The following is a 16,758-nucleotide window of genomic DNA, read 5'->3' as shown; positions in this document are numbered from 1 at the left end:
CTGCTCATCATTGGCGCCTATCTATGCCGACTATCAGTGCCCATATGTGCTGCCTATCAGTGCCACCGATCAGTGCCCATCAGTGCTGCCTAATCAGTGCCCATCAGTGCAGCCTCATCAGTGGCCATCAGTGCAGCCTCATCAGCGCACATCAGTGAAGGAGAAAAATTACTTATATACAAAGTTTTATAACAGTAACTAAGAAATATATTTTTTTCTACGTTTTTGGTTTTTTTTGTTTGTTTATTAGCGAAAAATAATAAAACCCAGTGGTGATTAAATACCACCAAAGGAGAGATTTATCTGTCTCAATTTTTTTTTTATAAAAATGGCTTCACAATTCATTCAAAGTGTGAGAGCGCTGAAAGCTGGAAATTGTTAAACATTAATTAATAAACTAATAAAATAAAAAATAAAGTGATAAAGGAAGAACAAGGTGTGTGAGAAATAAAGGAGGGGGCTATAGAGAAAAAAAGAGGAAGCTGTATTATGTGTCTGATGGTCAGATGTGATTTCTGAAGTGGAATTTACTAAGTCATGCACAGGGCCGTCTTTAACCAGACCCGGACCAAAATGCAGGTAAAGGACCCGGACAGTTTTTGCGATTCGGCACTGCGTCGCTTTAACTGACAATTGCGCGGTCATGTGACGTGGCTCCCAAACAAAATTGGCGTCCTTTTTTTCCCACAAATAGAGCTTTATTTTGGTAGTATTTGATCTCCTCTGCGGTTTTTATTTTTTGCGCTATAAACAAAAATAGAGCGATAATTTTGAAAAAAATGCAATATTTTTTACTTTTTGCTATAATAAATATCACCCAAAAATATATAAAAAAAACGATTTTTTCCCTCAGTTTAAGTCGATACGTATTCTTCTACCTATTTTTGGTAAAAAAAAAAAAAACAATAAGCATTTATCGATTGGTTTGCAAAAATGTATAGTGTTTACAAAATAGGGGATATTTTTATTGCATCTTTATTAATAATTTTTTTTTTACTACTACTTTGTGACCGCGACACATCGGACAATTTTGACACATTTTTGGGACAATTGTCATTTTCACAGCAAAAAATGGTATAAAAATGCATTGTTTACTGTGAAAATGACAATTGCAGTTTGGGAGTTAACCACCAGGGGGCGCTGAAGGGGTTAAGTGTGACCTCATATGTGTTTCTAACTGTAGGGGGCGGGGCTGGACGTGTGACGTCATTGATTGTGTTTACCTATATTAGGGAACACACGATCAATGACAGCGCCACAGTGAAGAACGGGGATGCTGTGTTTACACAGCTCTCCTCGTTCTTCAGCTCTGGGGGCCGATCGCGGGACTCCAGCGGCGATCGGTTCCGCGGGTCACGCGGCCGCGGTCACGGAGCTTCGGACCGGGTCGCGGGCGCGCATTCATGTGTATTTCATGCCCCTCTGCAGTGAAGAGATGATGTGCTGTAACCTCTAGCAACCGATCAGTGAGAAGTATTACTGTACAGTAATCTCTAGCAACCAATCAACAAGAAGAAATCATGTGCTGTAACCTCTAGCAACTAATCAGTGAGCCCTAATGTGTGCTGTAACCTCTAGCAACCAGTCAGTAAGTGGTAATGATATGCTGTAACCTCTGGCAACCAATCGCAATCACTGCCTGATCTGATACAGTAAACTGATTTTAAGTCTAGCTGATATTTATTGTATGTCTCAGAGCAGTGGAGAGCAAAATTGCATGCCCAGGGTCCAATCAACATTAAAGACGGCCCTGGTCATGCATGGTTCATCAGTGAAGACGATATGAAGTCAGAAGCCTCCTTTAGGATCAGACCTGAGCAGTGCTGGTTTGTGTTAGCTCAAGCTGTCTCCATAGAAGTCAGTGGTAGGCTGGATGTGAGAAGTAACAGGTCTATGGAGGGATGGATGAGAAGGGGGAGGGGAGAGGGCTGATCTCCATCCTTCTCACCTCCTCCATCTCTCCTCCCAGCATGGAACTTCTCAGCAGCTTCTCTGGGGCTTCTTAGTCCTTCCAAAACCCCCAACACAGACCTCAGAGAGGAGCAGAGTCAGCACAAGGGAGGAATTCGGGATTAATGAGAAGCAGCTGTGGGATCTCCTCCTCCGATCACTGGGATCCCTCTTTGTCTGTACAGGGTACCAGGTAAGTCTGAGATCCCTCATCTGCCTGCCTTCAGGAGCCCTCTGATCAGCCTGGCACTGCAGATGGTGTCTGGATCCCTCTGATCCTTCTTCTGTCTGCATCTCTCTGATCCTTCTTCTGTCTGCATCTCTCTGATCCTTCTTCTGTCTGCATCTCTCTGATCCTTCTTCTGTCTGCATCTCTCTGATCCTTTTTCTGTCTGCATCTCTCTGATCCTTCTTCTGTCTGCAGATGGTGTCTGGATCCCTCTGATCCTTCTTCTGTCTGCATCTCTCTGATCCTTCTTATGTCTGCATCTCTCTGATCCTTCTTCTGTCTGCAGATGGTGTCTGGATCCCTCTGATCCTTCTTCTGTCTGCATCTCTCTGATCCTTCTTCTGTCTGCATCTCTCTGATCCTTCTTCTGTCTGCAGATGGTGTCTGGATCCCTCTGATCCTTCTTCTGTCTGCATCTCTCTGATCCTTCTTCTGTCTGCATCTCTCTGATCCTTTTTCTGTCTGCATCTCTCTGATCCTTCTTCTGTCTGCAGATGGTGTCTGGATCCCTCTGATCCTTCTTCTGTCTGCAGATGGTGTCTGGATCCCTCTGATCCTTCTTCTTGTAATAATGTAGAGTGAAGTTCCCTCTTCCTGCAATATTACACAGAGCCGAGCATGCACACTGTCAGTCCATGTCTGTATTATCTCCTGTATTGGATTTCAGTTGCTGTGCACACTGTCATGGAAGGGCTGTTGCTTGTGTTGCTCCAAGCTGTTGCCATGCCTGTGCAGAGTGAGTAGTGTTCTGGTGTTGCCTGTGCTCCATGTGCTCAGATCTCCTGGAATTTCCTGCTCTCATATTACTGCCACCACTCCGCACACTTCACCCCTCTGCGGCTTTGTCCTGCATTGTTCTGGGATGATCTGACTCTCCGGCTGACATTGGGATTATACTGACATGTTTGCTGGGTGAGGTAAGAAAGGGGTAGGAGGTTTTCTCTGCAGAGGGAGGAATAAATAGGATTTCTATGTGTGTCTTCCCTATTTTAGGTGGAGACCCTGACTTTGTCTTTCCTTTGTGGATTAATAAAGTTTGCTTGGAAAGCCGTGGCGGTCCATGTGCTGTGGAAGCTAACAGGACAGGCGTCTTCGTTCATTTTTACAGAACTATATAAAGGTGAACTAACTCCGTATACCCTCTCCACCCCTCTGCTGTACTTACCTCCATGCAATGCTTCCAGGACAGACCAGGTTTATTCTGATTGGAGAGCGGCATCACAGTGAATCGCTTTGATCTATCCTGGAAGCACTGCATGGAGAGGAGATGGATGAGTGCTCAACAGCCCTGGAGATACATACAGCGGGGATCGGGGATGGTGAACTAACACTTTAAAGGCGGAGGTTCACCCATAAAAACTACTTTTTTTTTATTACACTGGCCCCCCACATTACAATACGATTAAGGCTAACATGTCTGTGATTGACGTTTTGACTAAAAACTAGCTCCCCCCGTCGCGTAAGCCGCGTCACGATTGGCGAAAGGAGCCGAACGGCGATGCGCATGCGCAGTATAGCGCCGACTCGCCGTTCGGCTCCTTTCGCCAACCGTGACGCGGCTTACGCGACGGGGGGAGCTTGTTTTTGGTCAAAACGTCAATCACAGACATGTTAGGAACGCCCACTCCCGCGGGACTCGCAAGCCGGCTGCCACGGGTGAATATGCTGTACTAAGGTATGTACAGCATCAAAAAAATAATAATAGCCTTAATCGTATTGTAATGTGGGGGGCCAGTGTAATACAAAAAAGTAGTTTTTAGGGTGAACCACCCCTTTAAGCTTATCTTTAATCAAAGTGTAAAATCATATTTTCATTTCCACATTTAAAGTTTTACTAAACCCAGAACCATCTGGTCTCCCACAGTAAACAGAACATGAAAATGCAATTATTTTAGTAAATATAAACTGCTAAATACCTTTTCTCATCAGCAGTATATAACAGTCTTGTGACTTGTATCAGTGTCTGGTTAAAGCTTGTAGGAGGAGTTTTTATTCTCCTCTGACTGTCCTATGAGGCTGCAGGACCCCCTGACCCTCAGTCTGGGCAGTGCTGATTGGCTCTCTGCTGATCACATGCACTCTCCAAAGAAAAAAAAAATCCATAGCAATACACACCAAATTGAGCATGTGCAGAGTGACTCCAAGTCTTTGTTCTATCAGGAGAAGAATTGGGGACAGTGGAAGCAGGAGGGAGGATTAGAGAATCTGTATAAATCCTGTATAATAATAATACTTAAAGCGGTGGTTCACCCTCATTACCAACATTTTAGCATTAAATTAGGCATAGTAGCGCGAGCTACAGTATGCCTGTATTTATTTTTTTAGCCCCGTACTCACTGTGCAATCGTATAGATAAGATTCCGACTCCCCGCGGGGAATGGGCGTTCCTATCCAGAGGGATCATGATTGACGGCCGGCTATGGCACGTCACGCTCCCCGATGATAGACGGAGTAGGTCTCGGCTCTTCACGGCGCCTGCGCACAGACTATGCGCAGGCGCCGTGAAGCGCCAAGTCCTATTTCGGCTATTTCCGGAGAAGCGTGACGCGCCATAGCCGGCCGTCAATCATGCTCCCTCTGGATAGGAACGCCCATTCCCCGCGGGGAGTCGGAATCTTATCTATACGATTGCACAGTGAGTACGGGGCTAAAAAAATAAATACAGGCATACTGTAGCTCGCGCTACTATGCCTAATTTAATGCTAAAGTCTGCCTTCTGATCTACATAGGTGCAGAGAGGAGGAGTTTCAGGAGGCGGAGTCAGTACAGTAGTTACTGCTTGTAGGCAGCAAGGTACCATGGGATATGTAGTCCTTAGAAATTGAAATGAAATAGCAGAGGAGAAAATCATGCATGGAATCCAGGAAGTTGTGGAAAGAGATGGCCAGCAGACAGGCCGTGCTTACAAAATGAAATCATATTTTTTTTAAGTAAGCTTATACTGGATTGTCAAAAAATTACTATTATTATTACAATGCTGTGAATATAAAATGAAAGTGTGTGCTGGGACCATGGATTTCCTTTAAGCCATGGTTCACACCAGTGCAACTTGTCATGTGATTTGACAGTTCAAAACCACATTACAAGTCGCACCCATTGCCGGCAACGGGACCAATCAAATTGTTGAGACTCAGCGACTTTGAAAAAGGTTCCTGCACTACTTTTTGGGGATTTCATTACAACTTGCATTGACTTCTGTTAAATGAAGCCACAAGGAAATCGAAGGTCCAAATTGCACTGATCTGCGACTTTGAAATCGCTCTGAAGTACTGTAGCGTGATTTCAAAGCCACACTGATGTGAACCAGGGCTTAAGCCAAAAACCTTCTTTTTTTGGTTTGTTTGTTTTGGATAGAGTAAAGAAAAGATTGAGTAGCCAGGAAAGTTTATTTTTTGCTCTCTGTGTCCCAGAGACACAACAGGAAGTCAGAGTAACGCTGACATATAAGTATAGATTTTTTTGTGTGCTAAGCGTGCACGCACTGCGCGCTCCCAGCTCTTGGTCTGTACTAAAAATTTGGAGCCGGCAGGATCAGCTGTCGATCATGTGACCACTGTGACAGCCAATCACAGTGGTCACATGATTAAGAAGACCTTCTTCCTCCTTAGGCAGGAAGGAGACGGAGTTAAATGGGTTGTAAAGGTAACATTTTTTCCCCCTAAATATCTTCCTTTACCTTAGTGCAGTCCTCCTTCACTTACCTCATCCTTCCATTTTGCTTTTAAATGTCCTTATTTCTTCTGATATTTCTTTCCCTGGTGTGGAGAAAGCCTCTTGAGGGGGGAGGGGCGAGCAGGAGTGTCAGGACGCCCACTAACACACAGCTCCTTTCTCTATCTGCAAAGTAGAGAGTGTCCTGACACTCCTGCTCGCCCCCTCAAGAGGCTTTCTCCACACCAGGGAGAAAGCCTCGCATTACGGTGTGTAGTTACAGACAGAAGAACAGGAAGTGAGGATTTCTCAGAAGAAATAAGGACATTTAAAAGCAAAATGGAAGGATGAGGTAAGTGAAGGAGGACTGCACCAAGGTAAAGGAAGCTATTTAGGGATTTTTTTTTTACCTTTACAACCCCTTTAAGGCTCATACCCAAGCAAAACTGTTTATTTTATTTTTCCACGGAGTGGGGAGGGGTAAGGACCCCTGTCATGAATTTAACCACTTCCAGACAGCTCATAGCAGATTTACTGATACAGGGTGGCCCTCCAATGCAGGATCACATATATATTATTATTATTTATTATTTAAAGCGGGGGTTCACCCTAAAAACTATTTTCTAACATTACATTGAGCTCAGTCTCCACATTGACAGTATGTCGATTTTTTTTTTTTTGCCGTACATACCTCGTAAAGCTATTTTCTTAGCCGGCTTCCGGGTAGTGAATCCCGCGGGAGTGGGCGTTCCTATGCAGCAGTTAGTGATTGACGTGACGACAAACACTATCCCCCCCCCCCGTCACATAAGGAGCGTCACGAGTTGCCGAAAGAAGCCGAACGTCGGTACGCAGGCGCCGTATAGCGCCGACTCGACGTTCGGCATGAAATGGAGCTTAGTTATGTAGCATGAGGCTTTATATTCTGCAATAGTTATATTTTTGGTAAACTCATTTAATGAATCCAAGCTCTGCAAGCTAACATGCAAAAAAAATAAAATCCTGACATAGTGTGTAACATTTACTGAAATGAAAAGAATTAGGTTGCTGGCTGTGACTCCATTGGGGAAATTTGCCATGATTTCCTGTCCCTGTGTCACTGGGACAGGAGTTGAGGGGAAATCTCTCCAGTTGAGACCTAGAAAATGGTAAAACGGAGATTCAAATCCTTCACCACTGTATACCAAATTAAAAACACTGTTTTCACTGGAGATAGGTTTTTATAGAGCAGCATTGAGAACTCTCACAAAACAACGATCACCTGAACTCAAGATCACTGGGAGTCCCCTCTGGCCTACTAGCTGGCCCTCCAATTAGCACACTGGATTCACACTTGTAGAGATAAAGGAGATGGGGGAGGCAGACTGGGCTGTCTTTGCATTTAATTGCCAATCCCATATCATCACAATTGCCCATTTGTTTCCTTTGTTTGGCCACAACTGCCCATTTGTTTCCAGAAGCAGGCAGCAACATCCAGTCTATTGAATGTGTGTAATAATGGTGTCTATGCGCATACAACACTTACAAGCGTATGAGCATACATTCATTCTGGTGGTCAGAATACTCATTACGCCGGCGTAATTTCAAAATTCCCGCGTCGTATTTTTGTTTTGAATCCTCAAAACAAGATACGACGGCATCTCGGCTAGATCCGACAGGCGTACGTCTTCGAACGCCGTCGGACCTAAGATGCAATTTTTCGGCGGCCGCTAGGTGGCGTTCCCGTCGTAATCTGCGTTGAGTATGCAAATGAGATATTTACGGCGATCCACGAACGTACGAGCGGCCGTTGCTTTTTTTTCCATCGTTTGCGTTCGGCTTTTTCCGGCGTATAGTTAAAGCTGCTATACTGAGGCGTACTCAATGTTAAGTATGGCCATCCTTCCCGCGTACAATTTTGAATTTTTTTACGTCGTTTGCGTAAGTCGTTCGCGAATAGGAATTTGCGTAGAATGACGTCACCGTCGTAAGCATTGGCGGGTTCTGGTTTAATTTCGAGCATGCGCACTGGGATACCCCCAGGGACGGCGCATGCGCAGTTCCAAAAAAATATCGTTTACGTCACGTCACAACGTATTAACATAAAACACGCCCCCGTTAGATCCATTTGAATTCCGCGCCCTTACGCCGCGAGAGATACACTACGCCGCCGTAACTTACGGCGCAAATTCGTTGAGGATTCAAACAAAAGCAAAGTAAGTTACAGCGGCGTAGCGTATCTTACATACGCTGCGCCCGGCGCAGATGTATGTGGATCTGCCCCATACTGCCCATGTTTAAACGTATTTAGTCACATACGCGTGTAAATTATGCCAATACACTCTGCCTAGAATTTGGGTTTTGGGCATTTTTGTAAGTCCCCTGAACCCTGGTCTAGAATACAGAGCCAAATGCCACAATGAGCATTGACATGTTGACATTAGGAGCCCTTTCACACTGGAAACGCCTATAGCGGAGCGTTAAAATAGCGGCAAAACACCGCTAATTTACCGCGTTTTCAATTAATTTCAATGGAGAGGGGCGTTTTTGGAGCGTTTTATGAGCGTTTTAATAGCGCTATTTTTACTGCGAAAACGCGGCAAAACGCACCAGTGTGAAAGGGCTCTAATAGAGCTGCGTTTAGAGGTGTAAAAAAAAAAGAAGCCATATGCTCCTTTACTCTAGTGCAGTCCTCCTTCACTCACCTCATCCTTCGATTTTGCTTTTAAATGTCCTTATTTCTTCTGATAAATCCTCACTTCCGGTTCTTCTGTCTGTAACTCCACACAGTAATGCAAGGCTTTCTCCCTGGTGTGGAGTGTCGTGCTCACCCCCTCCCTTGGACTACAGGAGAGTCAGGATGCTCTCTATGTTGCAGATAGAGAATGGAGATGTGTGTTATTGGGCGTCCTGACTCTCCTGTAGTCCAAGGGAGGGGGCGAGCACGACACTCCACACCAGGGAGAAAGCCTTGCATTACTGTGTGGAGTTACAGACAGAAGAACAGGAAATGAGGATTTCTTAGAAGAAATAAGGACATTTAAAAGCAAAATGGAAGGATGAGGTAAGTGAAGGAGGACTGCACTAAGGTAAAGGAAGCTATTTAGGAAAAAAAAATTGTACCTTTAGAACCCCTTTAAGCCCGCCATAGACAGTTTGAATCTCAGCCAGTTCAGCAGGAACCAGCCTAGATTCAAACCATATATGGGCAGGCTGAATGTACACAAGTTAATCATACAACCAGCCTGCTGGATTTTACATGCGATTATCACTAGCAGCAATAATCATTGTGTTCTCCGGCTCGGGCAGCTTCCGACACCTGTGGTTGCAGGAAGGAAATTTGCTCCATCTATGGCTGATGCTCTCAGATAGCTGCTACCCATCAAAAAGCTGCTACCCGGCCTACTGCACATGCGCTATGCGCAGCCGAAGTGATGTTGCTTTGCGGCCATCTTGGTACACCCGCACTTGTCTGCCGTAAGTCTAGGGTTAGAAGTCGGAAAGCGAACATCTTTATACACCCACCCGAGTCTTACTTTTCAGTTATTTTTAACAGTAAATTCAGCTTATATAGTGAAATGCAGTATTTAGAAGTCCGTTTTGATGTTGAATTTTAAAATGAAACATCACAACAGTGTTACAGACTTCTAAATACTGCATTTCACTTTATAAGCTGAGCTTACTGTTAAAAATAACTGTGAAAAGCAAGACTCCGATGGGTGTATGAAGATATCCGCTTGCCGACTTCTAACTCCAGGCTTACTGCAGACGAGTGCACGTGTACCAAGATGGCCGCAAGGCAACGTCACTTTGGTTGCGCATGCGCAGTAGGCCGGGTAGCGGCTTTCTGATGGGTAGCGGTTATCTGATTGAACACCGGCCTTAATCTGTACGGCTCGTGCACATTGACTCTAGGGTGACCATATAATTGGTAATTAACCACTTGCCGCCCGCCTTATGCAAAAAGACGTTGGCAAAGTGGTTTCAATATCCTGAGTGGACGTCGTATGACGGCGATCGTTGTTGCAGGGTGCCAGTCTGACACCCCGCAACACCGATCTAGGTAAAGAGTCTCCGACGGAGACTCTTTACCACGCGATCAGCCGTGTCCAATCACGGCTGATCACGATGTAAACAGGAAAAGCCGGTAATCGGCTTTTCCTCACTCGCGTCTGTCAGACGCGAGTAGAGGAGAGCCGATCTGCTGCTCCTCTGACAGGAGGGGGTTTGTGCTGATCGATTATCAGCACAGCCCCCCCGAGGATGCCCACACTGGACCACCAGGGATGCCCACCACAGGTATGCCACCCTAGACCACCAGGGATGACAATCACAAATGGATGCCAATCAGTGCCCACAATGGATGCTAATCAGTGCCCACAATGGGCATCACTGATTGGCAGGCATTATTGTTTGGCACTGATTGGCATCCATTAGTACAACACATACTATTAGTACGTTTGTGCCACCCATCAGTGCCCATCTATGCCCATCCATGCCGCCTATCAGTGCCCATCCATGCTGCCTATCAGTGCCCATCCATGCCGCCTATCCGTGCCCACCCGTGTCGCCTATCCGTGCCCACCCGTGTCGCCTATCCGTGCCCACCCGTGTCGCCTATCCGTGCCCACCCGTGTCGCCTATCTGTACCCATCTGTGCTGCCTATCAGTGCCCATCCGTGCCGCCTATCAGTGCCGCATATTAGTGCCCATCATCAGTGCCCATCAATGTCACCACATCAGTGCCACCTCATCTGTGCCCATCAGTGCCGCCTTATCAGTTCCCTGTCAGTGCAGTACCATCAGTGCCTATCAGTGAAGGAGAAAATGTTTTATAACTGAAACAAAAAAAACTATTTATTTTTTCTAAATTTTCGGTCATTTTTTTTTGCAGAAAATAAAAATCCCAGAGGTGATCAAATACCACCAAAAGAAAGCTCTATTTGTGGGAACAAAATGATAAAAATTTAGTTTGGGTACAGTGTAGCACGACCGCGCAATTGTCATTCAAAGTGCAACAGCGCTGAAAGCTAAAAATTGGTCTGGGCGGGAAGGTGTAGAAGTGCCCTGTATGGAAGTGGTTAAAGGGCAACATTTTGGGCCATCCAAACCAGGGGTCAAATCCTGGGGAAAAGAAGTGTGGGAACTCCCACCCAAGATCCACTCCCCCACCAAAAAAAAAAAAAAGATACGCTCATATGCATAATTACTAAACCGCATGGTTTTTTTTTTTCGATCCACTGTACCTTAGTAATCCTTTGTTACTGGCCACTTCCTGTATATGGATTCATCGGGTAGTGTGCGGGTATTCCGTCACTTCCTCGATGCCGCAAGTTCTTTCTAAATCCCGCGATAACTCGCGGCAGACCTCCGCAATGTCTCCTGGGAACAATGACAAAAGCTCCCAGGAGACATTGCGGCATCGAGGAAGTGACGGAATACCTGCACACTACCTGATGAATCCATAAACAGGAAGCGGCCAGTAACATAAAGGATTACTAAGGTTCGCCTGCTCCTGACAGTGAGGCTGTATTCACACCTGAGCGTAGCGTTTTTGGTCGTTTTTTACGGTGTTTTGTCGCGCGTATTCATGCGTATTTGCATACAGCGTCGTCCAACGTTTTTGTACTTCGACGTTTTTTATTTTAGCCAATAGGAAAAATTATCATCTTTTCATCACTTGTTGCTATGTTTGTATATTTTTTTTATCTTCTGCATGGGTGAAATGTTCTATTGATTAAAGCGAAAAAACGCCCGTAGCAAACACTCGTTGTCGCGCTAGTCGCTTGAATCGAGCGTTTCCATTACTTTCTATGGGAAATACAAACGCTCAAAAACGCCCAAACCACCCGATTCGCGCGACAAAAAAAGGGTACGGAACTTGTTTGAGCTTCAGGCGTTCGGCGTCAGGCGTTTTGGAGTGGAGATGTAAACCATCTCCATAGAGAATAATGTATTTTTCCCCTTTAGCGTTTTTGAGCGTCGCGCTTCAGGCGACAAAACGCTCAGGTGTGAATGCAGCCTGACTCGAGCTGGGCATCGCCGCTTAGTAAAGGATTGGCTCGTTCCGCTCAGTGGCTCTAGTCCTGCAATGAGAATTGAGTTCCTGCTGTGAAAAAAGTGCAGGAACTCCGTTCCCACGCGTTCCCGCAGGACTTGAGCCCTGATCCAAACATTATAGACTCTAAAGTTGTAACAGCCACTGTGCTCCCAGTGGTTATTCCTAACATGCATTGTCATATACAATGTCATTTTTAGGCAAGAACCCCATCACAATTCTAGTCATGAGGTACCCTTCCAGAGTAATAAGAGAGTGATATACATTTTAGATACCAATAAAGATAAAGTTGGCCACACAAGTAATTTTCTTTAGTTTAACCTGCTGGTTGAATGAAAGAAAACGACACAATCCCCCCATACACACAACCTCTAGGTTGTCTTTTATATAGATATATAAAACTAGACCTCTAATAATGGCTGCAAATTTGTAAAGCTTGTTCTGGAGCGAGAAATAAAAAAATAATGTCCTTCCTCATGCGTAATGACAATAGTATGCTTGGCACGCTGTCATTCAAACTTAGCAAACCATGGAGTAAATAATTAATTGGCCGGGTAGTTATGACCACAAAGTAAGCACAAGCTCCAGTGAACACAGACACAGTGGCACTGGCCAACTTGCTTCTTATGCCGCGTACACACGGTCGTAATTTCCGACAAGAAAAGTTCGATGTGAGCTTTAGGTCAGAAATTCCGACCTTGTGTAGGCCCAATCTGACTTTTTCTGTCGGAAATTTCCGACAGCAAAAATTTGAGAGCTGGTTCTCAAATTTTCAGACGGGAAAAGTTCTGCGCAAAAAAACCACGCATGCTCGGAATCATTGAACTTTTTTCTCGGCTCGTTGTAGTGTTGTACATTACCGCGTTCTTGACAGTTGGAATTTTGTGTGACCGTGTGTATGCAACACAAGTTTGAGCCAAAATTCTGTTGGGAAAAAAATCCACGGTTTTCTTGTGCGATCGTGTGTCCGATCGCATTAGATTTGGTTCCACATATTGCTGGTATTGCTGTCAAAACTATGTACCTGCCCCCCCCCCCCCCCAAAAAACAAACAAAACAGAATTGTTCCAAATGTGGCATAAGAGGAGGAAGAAGACCTTTTGGGTGAAATTCTGCTTTAACCACTTGCCTACAGGGCACTTTCACCCCCTTCCTTCCCAGGCCATTTTTCAGCTTTCAGCGCTGTCACACTTTGAATGACAATTGCGCAGTCATGCAACACTGTACCCAAATGAAATTTTTATCATTTATGCGTTTTTTATTTCTTGCGCTATAAACAAAAGAAGAGGGACAAGTTTAAAAAAATATATATTTTTAACTTTTTGCTATACTAAATATCCATTTTTTTTCCTCAGTTTAGGCTGATATGTATTCTTCTACATATTTTTGGTAAAAAAAATCGCAATAAGCATATATTGATTGGTTTGCGCAAAAGTTATAGCGGCTACAAAATAGGGGATAGAATTATGGCATTTCTTTTTTACTAGTAATGGCGGCGATCAGCGATTTTTATCGTGACTGCGATATTGCGGCGGACACATCGGACACATTTTTGGGGCCATTCGCATTTATACAGCGATCCCTGCTATAAAAATGCATTGATTACTGTATAAATATGACTGACAGGGAAGGGGTTAACACTAGGGGGCGATCAAGGGGTTAATGTGTTCCCTAGGGAGTGATTCTTACTGTGGGGCGAGGGGCCTGACTGGGGGAGGTGACCGATCTGTGTCCCTATGTACAAGGGACACACCATCGGTCTCCTCTCCCTGACAGGACGTGGATCTGTGTGTTTACACACATAGATCTACGGTTCTGCTCAGTTACTGGGCAATCGCGGGTGCCCGGCGGCCATCACAGCCGCCGGGCACGCGCATCGGGTCCCCAGTGACGCGGCGTGCGCGCGCCCCCTAGTGGCTCATGAAGGCGCAACGTCATATGACGTCCGCCCAGAACGAGGGAGTCTTCGTCCCGCCGTCATTTGACGGCCGGCGGTAGACTAGTGGTTAAAGTGGTTGTAAAGGTAAGTAACCTTCTGCATGCAGCTTCCACTGCAACCCCCCTAAATACATACCTAAGCCCGATCTCCATCGGGGACAGGCACTTTTTGGGGTTGATTTACTAAAACTGGAGAGTGCAAAATCTGGTGCAGCTCTGCATAGAAACCGATCAGCTTGTTCAATTAAACTTTGACAAAAAATAAAATAAAAAATGGAAGCTGGTTTCTATGCAGAACTGCACAGTTTTTGCCCTCTCCAGTTTTAGTAAATCAACCCTTGTTCGTCTTATGGAAACATAGGGCCTGATTCTCGTAGACTGGCGTAAAACAGCGGCGGCGTAACGTATCTCATTTACGTTACGCGGCTGCAAGTTTTATGGGCAAGTGCTTGATTCACAAAGCACTTTCCTGTAAAGTTGCGGCGGCGTAGCGTAAATTCTCCGGCGCAAGCCCACCTAATTCAAATTATCCAGGTAGGGGGCTTGGATCATTTAAATTAGGCGCGTACCCACGCCGAACGTACTGCGCATGCGCCGTCCCTAAAATTTCCCGACGTGCATTGCGCTAAATGACGTCGCATGGACGTCATTGGTTTCGACATTAACGTAAATGGCATCCAGCACCATTCACGGACGACTTACGCAAACTACGTACTTTTTTAAATTTCGACGCGGGAACGACGGCCATACTTGGTTGCCCCTCATATAGCAGGGGCAACTTCACGCATCGCAAAAGCTACGGAAACGTCGTAAATTCTCTGCGTCGACCGCGCGTACGTTCGGGAATCTCAGGTAAATAGCTAATTTGCATAGACGACGGGGAAAACAACGTCGACGACACCTAGCGGCGGGAAAAAAAAAATGCATCTAAGATCTGACAGCGTAAGAGCCTTACGCCTGTCAGATCTAGTGGATATCTATGCGTAACTGATTCTAAGAATCAGTCGCATAGATACGCCGGGCCAGATTAGGACTTACGACGGCGCAAATGGCGTTGCGCCGTCGTAAGCCTTTTAAGAATTTGGCCCAAAGAGCCAACTCAGGAGCGCACATACGCATGAGGGCACCTATAGCAAACGGATTGTTATGGGGGCACTCGGGGGGGGGGGGGGGGGAGTCAGAAGTGGTGTGTGCGAACATGAGAAGAGGAGGATTGGAGCGGTACTATGCAAAACCATTGCACAGGGCAGGTAAGTTTAATATGTTTGTTATTTTAATTTGAACAAAAAAATACCTTTACAATCCCTTTGTTTTGGAACACTGATTGGACAATGGGGGTTATTTACAAAAGGCCAACCCACTTTTCACTGCAAGTGCACTTGGAAATGCGGTCGCTGTAAATCTGAGGGGGACATGCAAGGAAAATAAAAAACATAATTTTAGCTTGCACATTATTGGATGATAAAATCAGCAGAGCTTCCCCTCATTTCAGATCTACCCCTCTGATCTACAGCAACTGCACTTACAAGTGCAGTTGTAGTGCAAAGTGGAGTTGCCTTTCGGAAATATCCCCCAATGAATTGGTCAGAATTTTGTTTTTACCTGACATTCACAGGACAGTGCATGTCTATTGAGATCACCTGCACTTTATGGATTATCTCTAATCAGCAGCCTCAAAGTACATATTGTCAAATGCTTCCCCATCTGTCAGACGGATGTCCTGGCTGCCGTCATCAAGTGCTCTCCTTTTATCTCCATACAGAAATTTGCTGCACATTGTGAGGTGAAGTGACTTGGAAACAATCAACCATATTCTTTTAAATTCTCTTTATTACTGGATATTTATGTTTACCTCATTTAAGTAAACCAGACCCAATAAATCTGAGTTCCTAGACTGTGGCACAATTTGACTTTGATGATGGTATCTTTTGAGCTTGTGCCCTGATCTACCTTTAGAAAGTCTTTTCATTTGTATAATTAAATGTATTGATTTGTACCTGCATTTTTATTAACCATTGATCACCATTTTTTTTGTTCTGTCATGAAGGATTTATACAAAAAGGCTGGAAATTTGACCACAGTTAGCGATGAGCGTGCTTCCTCCAGTACGGCGAGACCGGGTAGTGGCAGAGCTGCCTCAGGTAAGACATGATAATGGTGAAATTGTGACATGATAATTGGGGTATACATTTATTTTTGTGATATGATAATTGGGGTCCCAAACGTTTGACCCCTCTGTCTCTGTGCACAATATGGGAAGTAAATCTGTCCGTAAATAGATTAAATATCAGCTGCTTTCTGGTGAAGCAGCTGAAATGTGCTCAGTAGGTGGCCCTTTCAATGCCCATCATCCTCCAGTTGAAAAATCAGAGGAGACTGGCTGAAAATTGTGTGCTGAACACATAAGTGTGCACAGCGAGCCTATTGCACCCTAAAGCTCAAACACACGTGTGTATGTGTCTACATATATATGGCCAGGCATGGACTGGCCATTGGGACTACTGGGAGTTTCCCGGTGGGCCGATGGATCAGTGGGCCGGTCAGGTGCAGTCCTGGAGCCGCTCCTCTCTAACAGTGAGTGATCGCGATTTCACTCCTGTCAGGAGAAGCAGCAGCTGTCACTTGCTGGAGTGAGTATTAGCCTTTCTGCTCCCTCCCGCCCTATAGAGGGAGATAGACAGCCGGCAGACTTTCCTTCCTCTCTCCCCGTATCACTTGTCACTTATCACATGACTGGAGAGAGGAACGATGCTGCCTTTCTGGAGAGCTGTGAGTGAGTAAATGTGGGAGGGGGAGGAGAGGGGGGACACTCTGATTCAAGGGGGGACACTTTGATGGGGGACACTCTGGTGCAATGGGGGACACTCTGATGCAAGGGGGGCTCTCTGATGCAAGGGGGGCTCTCTGATGCAATGGGGGACACTCTGATGTAAGAGGGACACTCTGATGAAAA

General features: G+C 45.4%; 1 protein-coding gene across 3 annotated transcripts in view; it reads left to right on the top strand.

Annotated features, from left to right (window-relative positions):
• Window positions 1–1,938: 1,938 nt before the first annotated feature.
• RAB34 (RAB34, member RAS oncogene family) overlaps window positions 1,939–16,758 on the top strand; it is a 49,551-nt gene continuing 34,731 nt past the window's right edge. For 2 of the 3 annotated variants that reach the window (XM_040338523.1, XM_040338521.1), the window contains exons 1-2: window positions 1,939–2,143; window positions 15,853–15,946. In XM_040338523.1, coding sequence (XP_040194457.1) covers window positions 15,893–15,946 — 54 coding nt within the window. In that variant the 5' untranslated portion in view covers window positions 1,939–2,143; window positions 15,853–15,892. Of the gene's footprint in view, window positions 2,144–2,969; window positions 3,097–15,852; window positions 15,947–16,758 lie in introns of those variants that run through there. The other variant, XM_040338522.1, reaches the window with a different exon arrangement.

This window comes from Rana temporaria, chromosome 2, assembly GCF_905171775.1.
Source record: "Rana temporaria chromosome 2, aRanTem1.1, whole genome shotgun sequence".
Taxonomy (NCBI): domain Eukaryota; kingdom Metazoa; phylum Chordata; class Amphibia; order Anura; family Ranidae; genus Rana; species Rana temporaria.
This window is presented reverse-complemented; position numbering and strand designations above follow the sequence as displayed.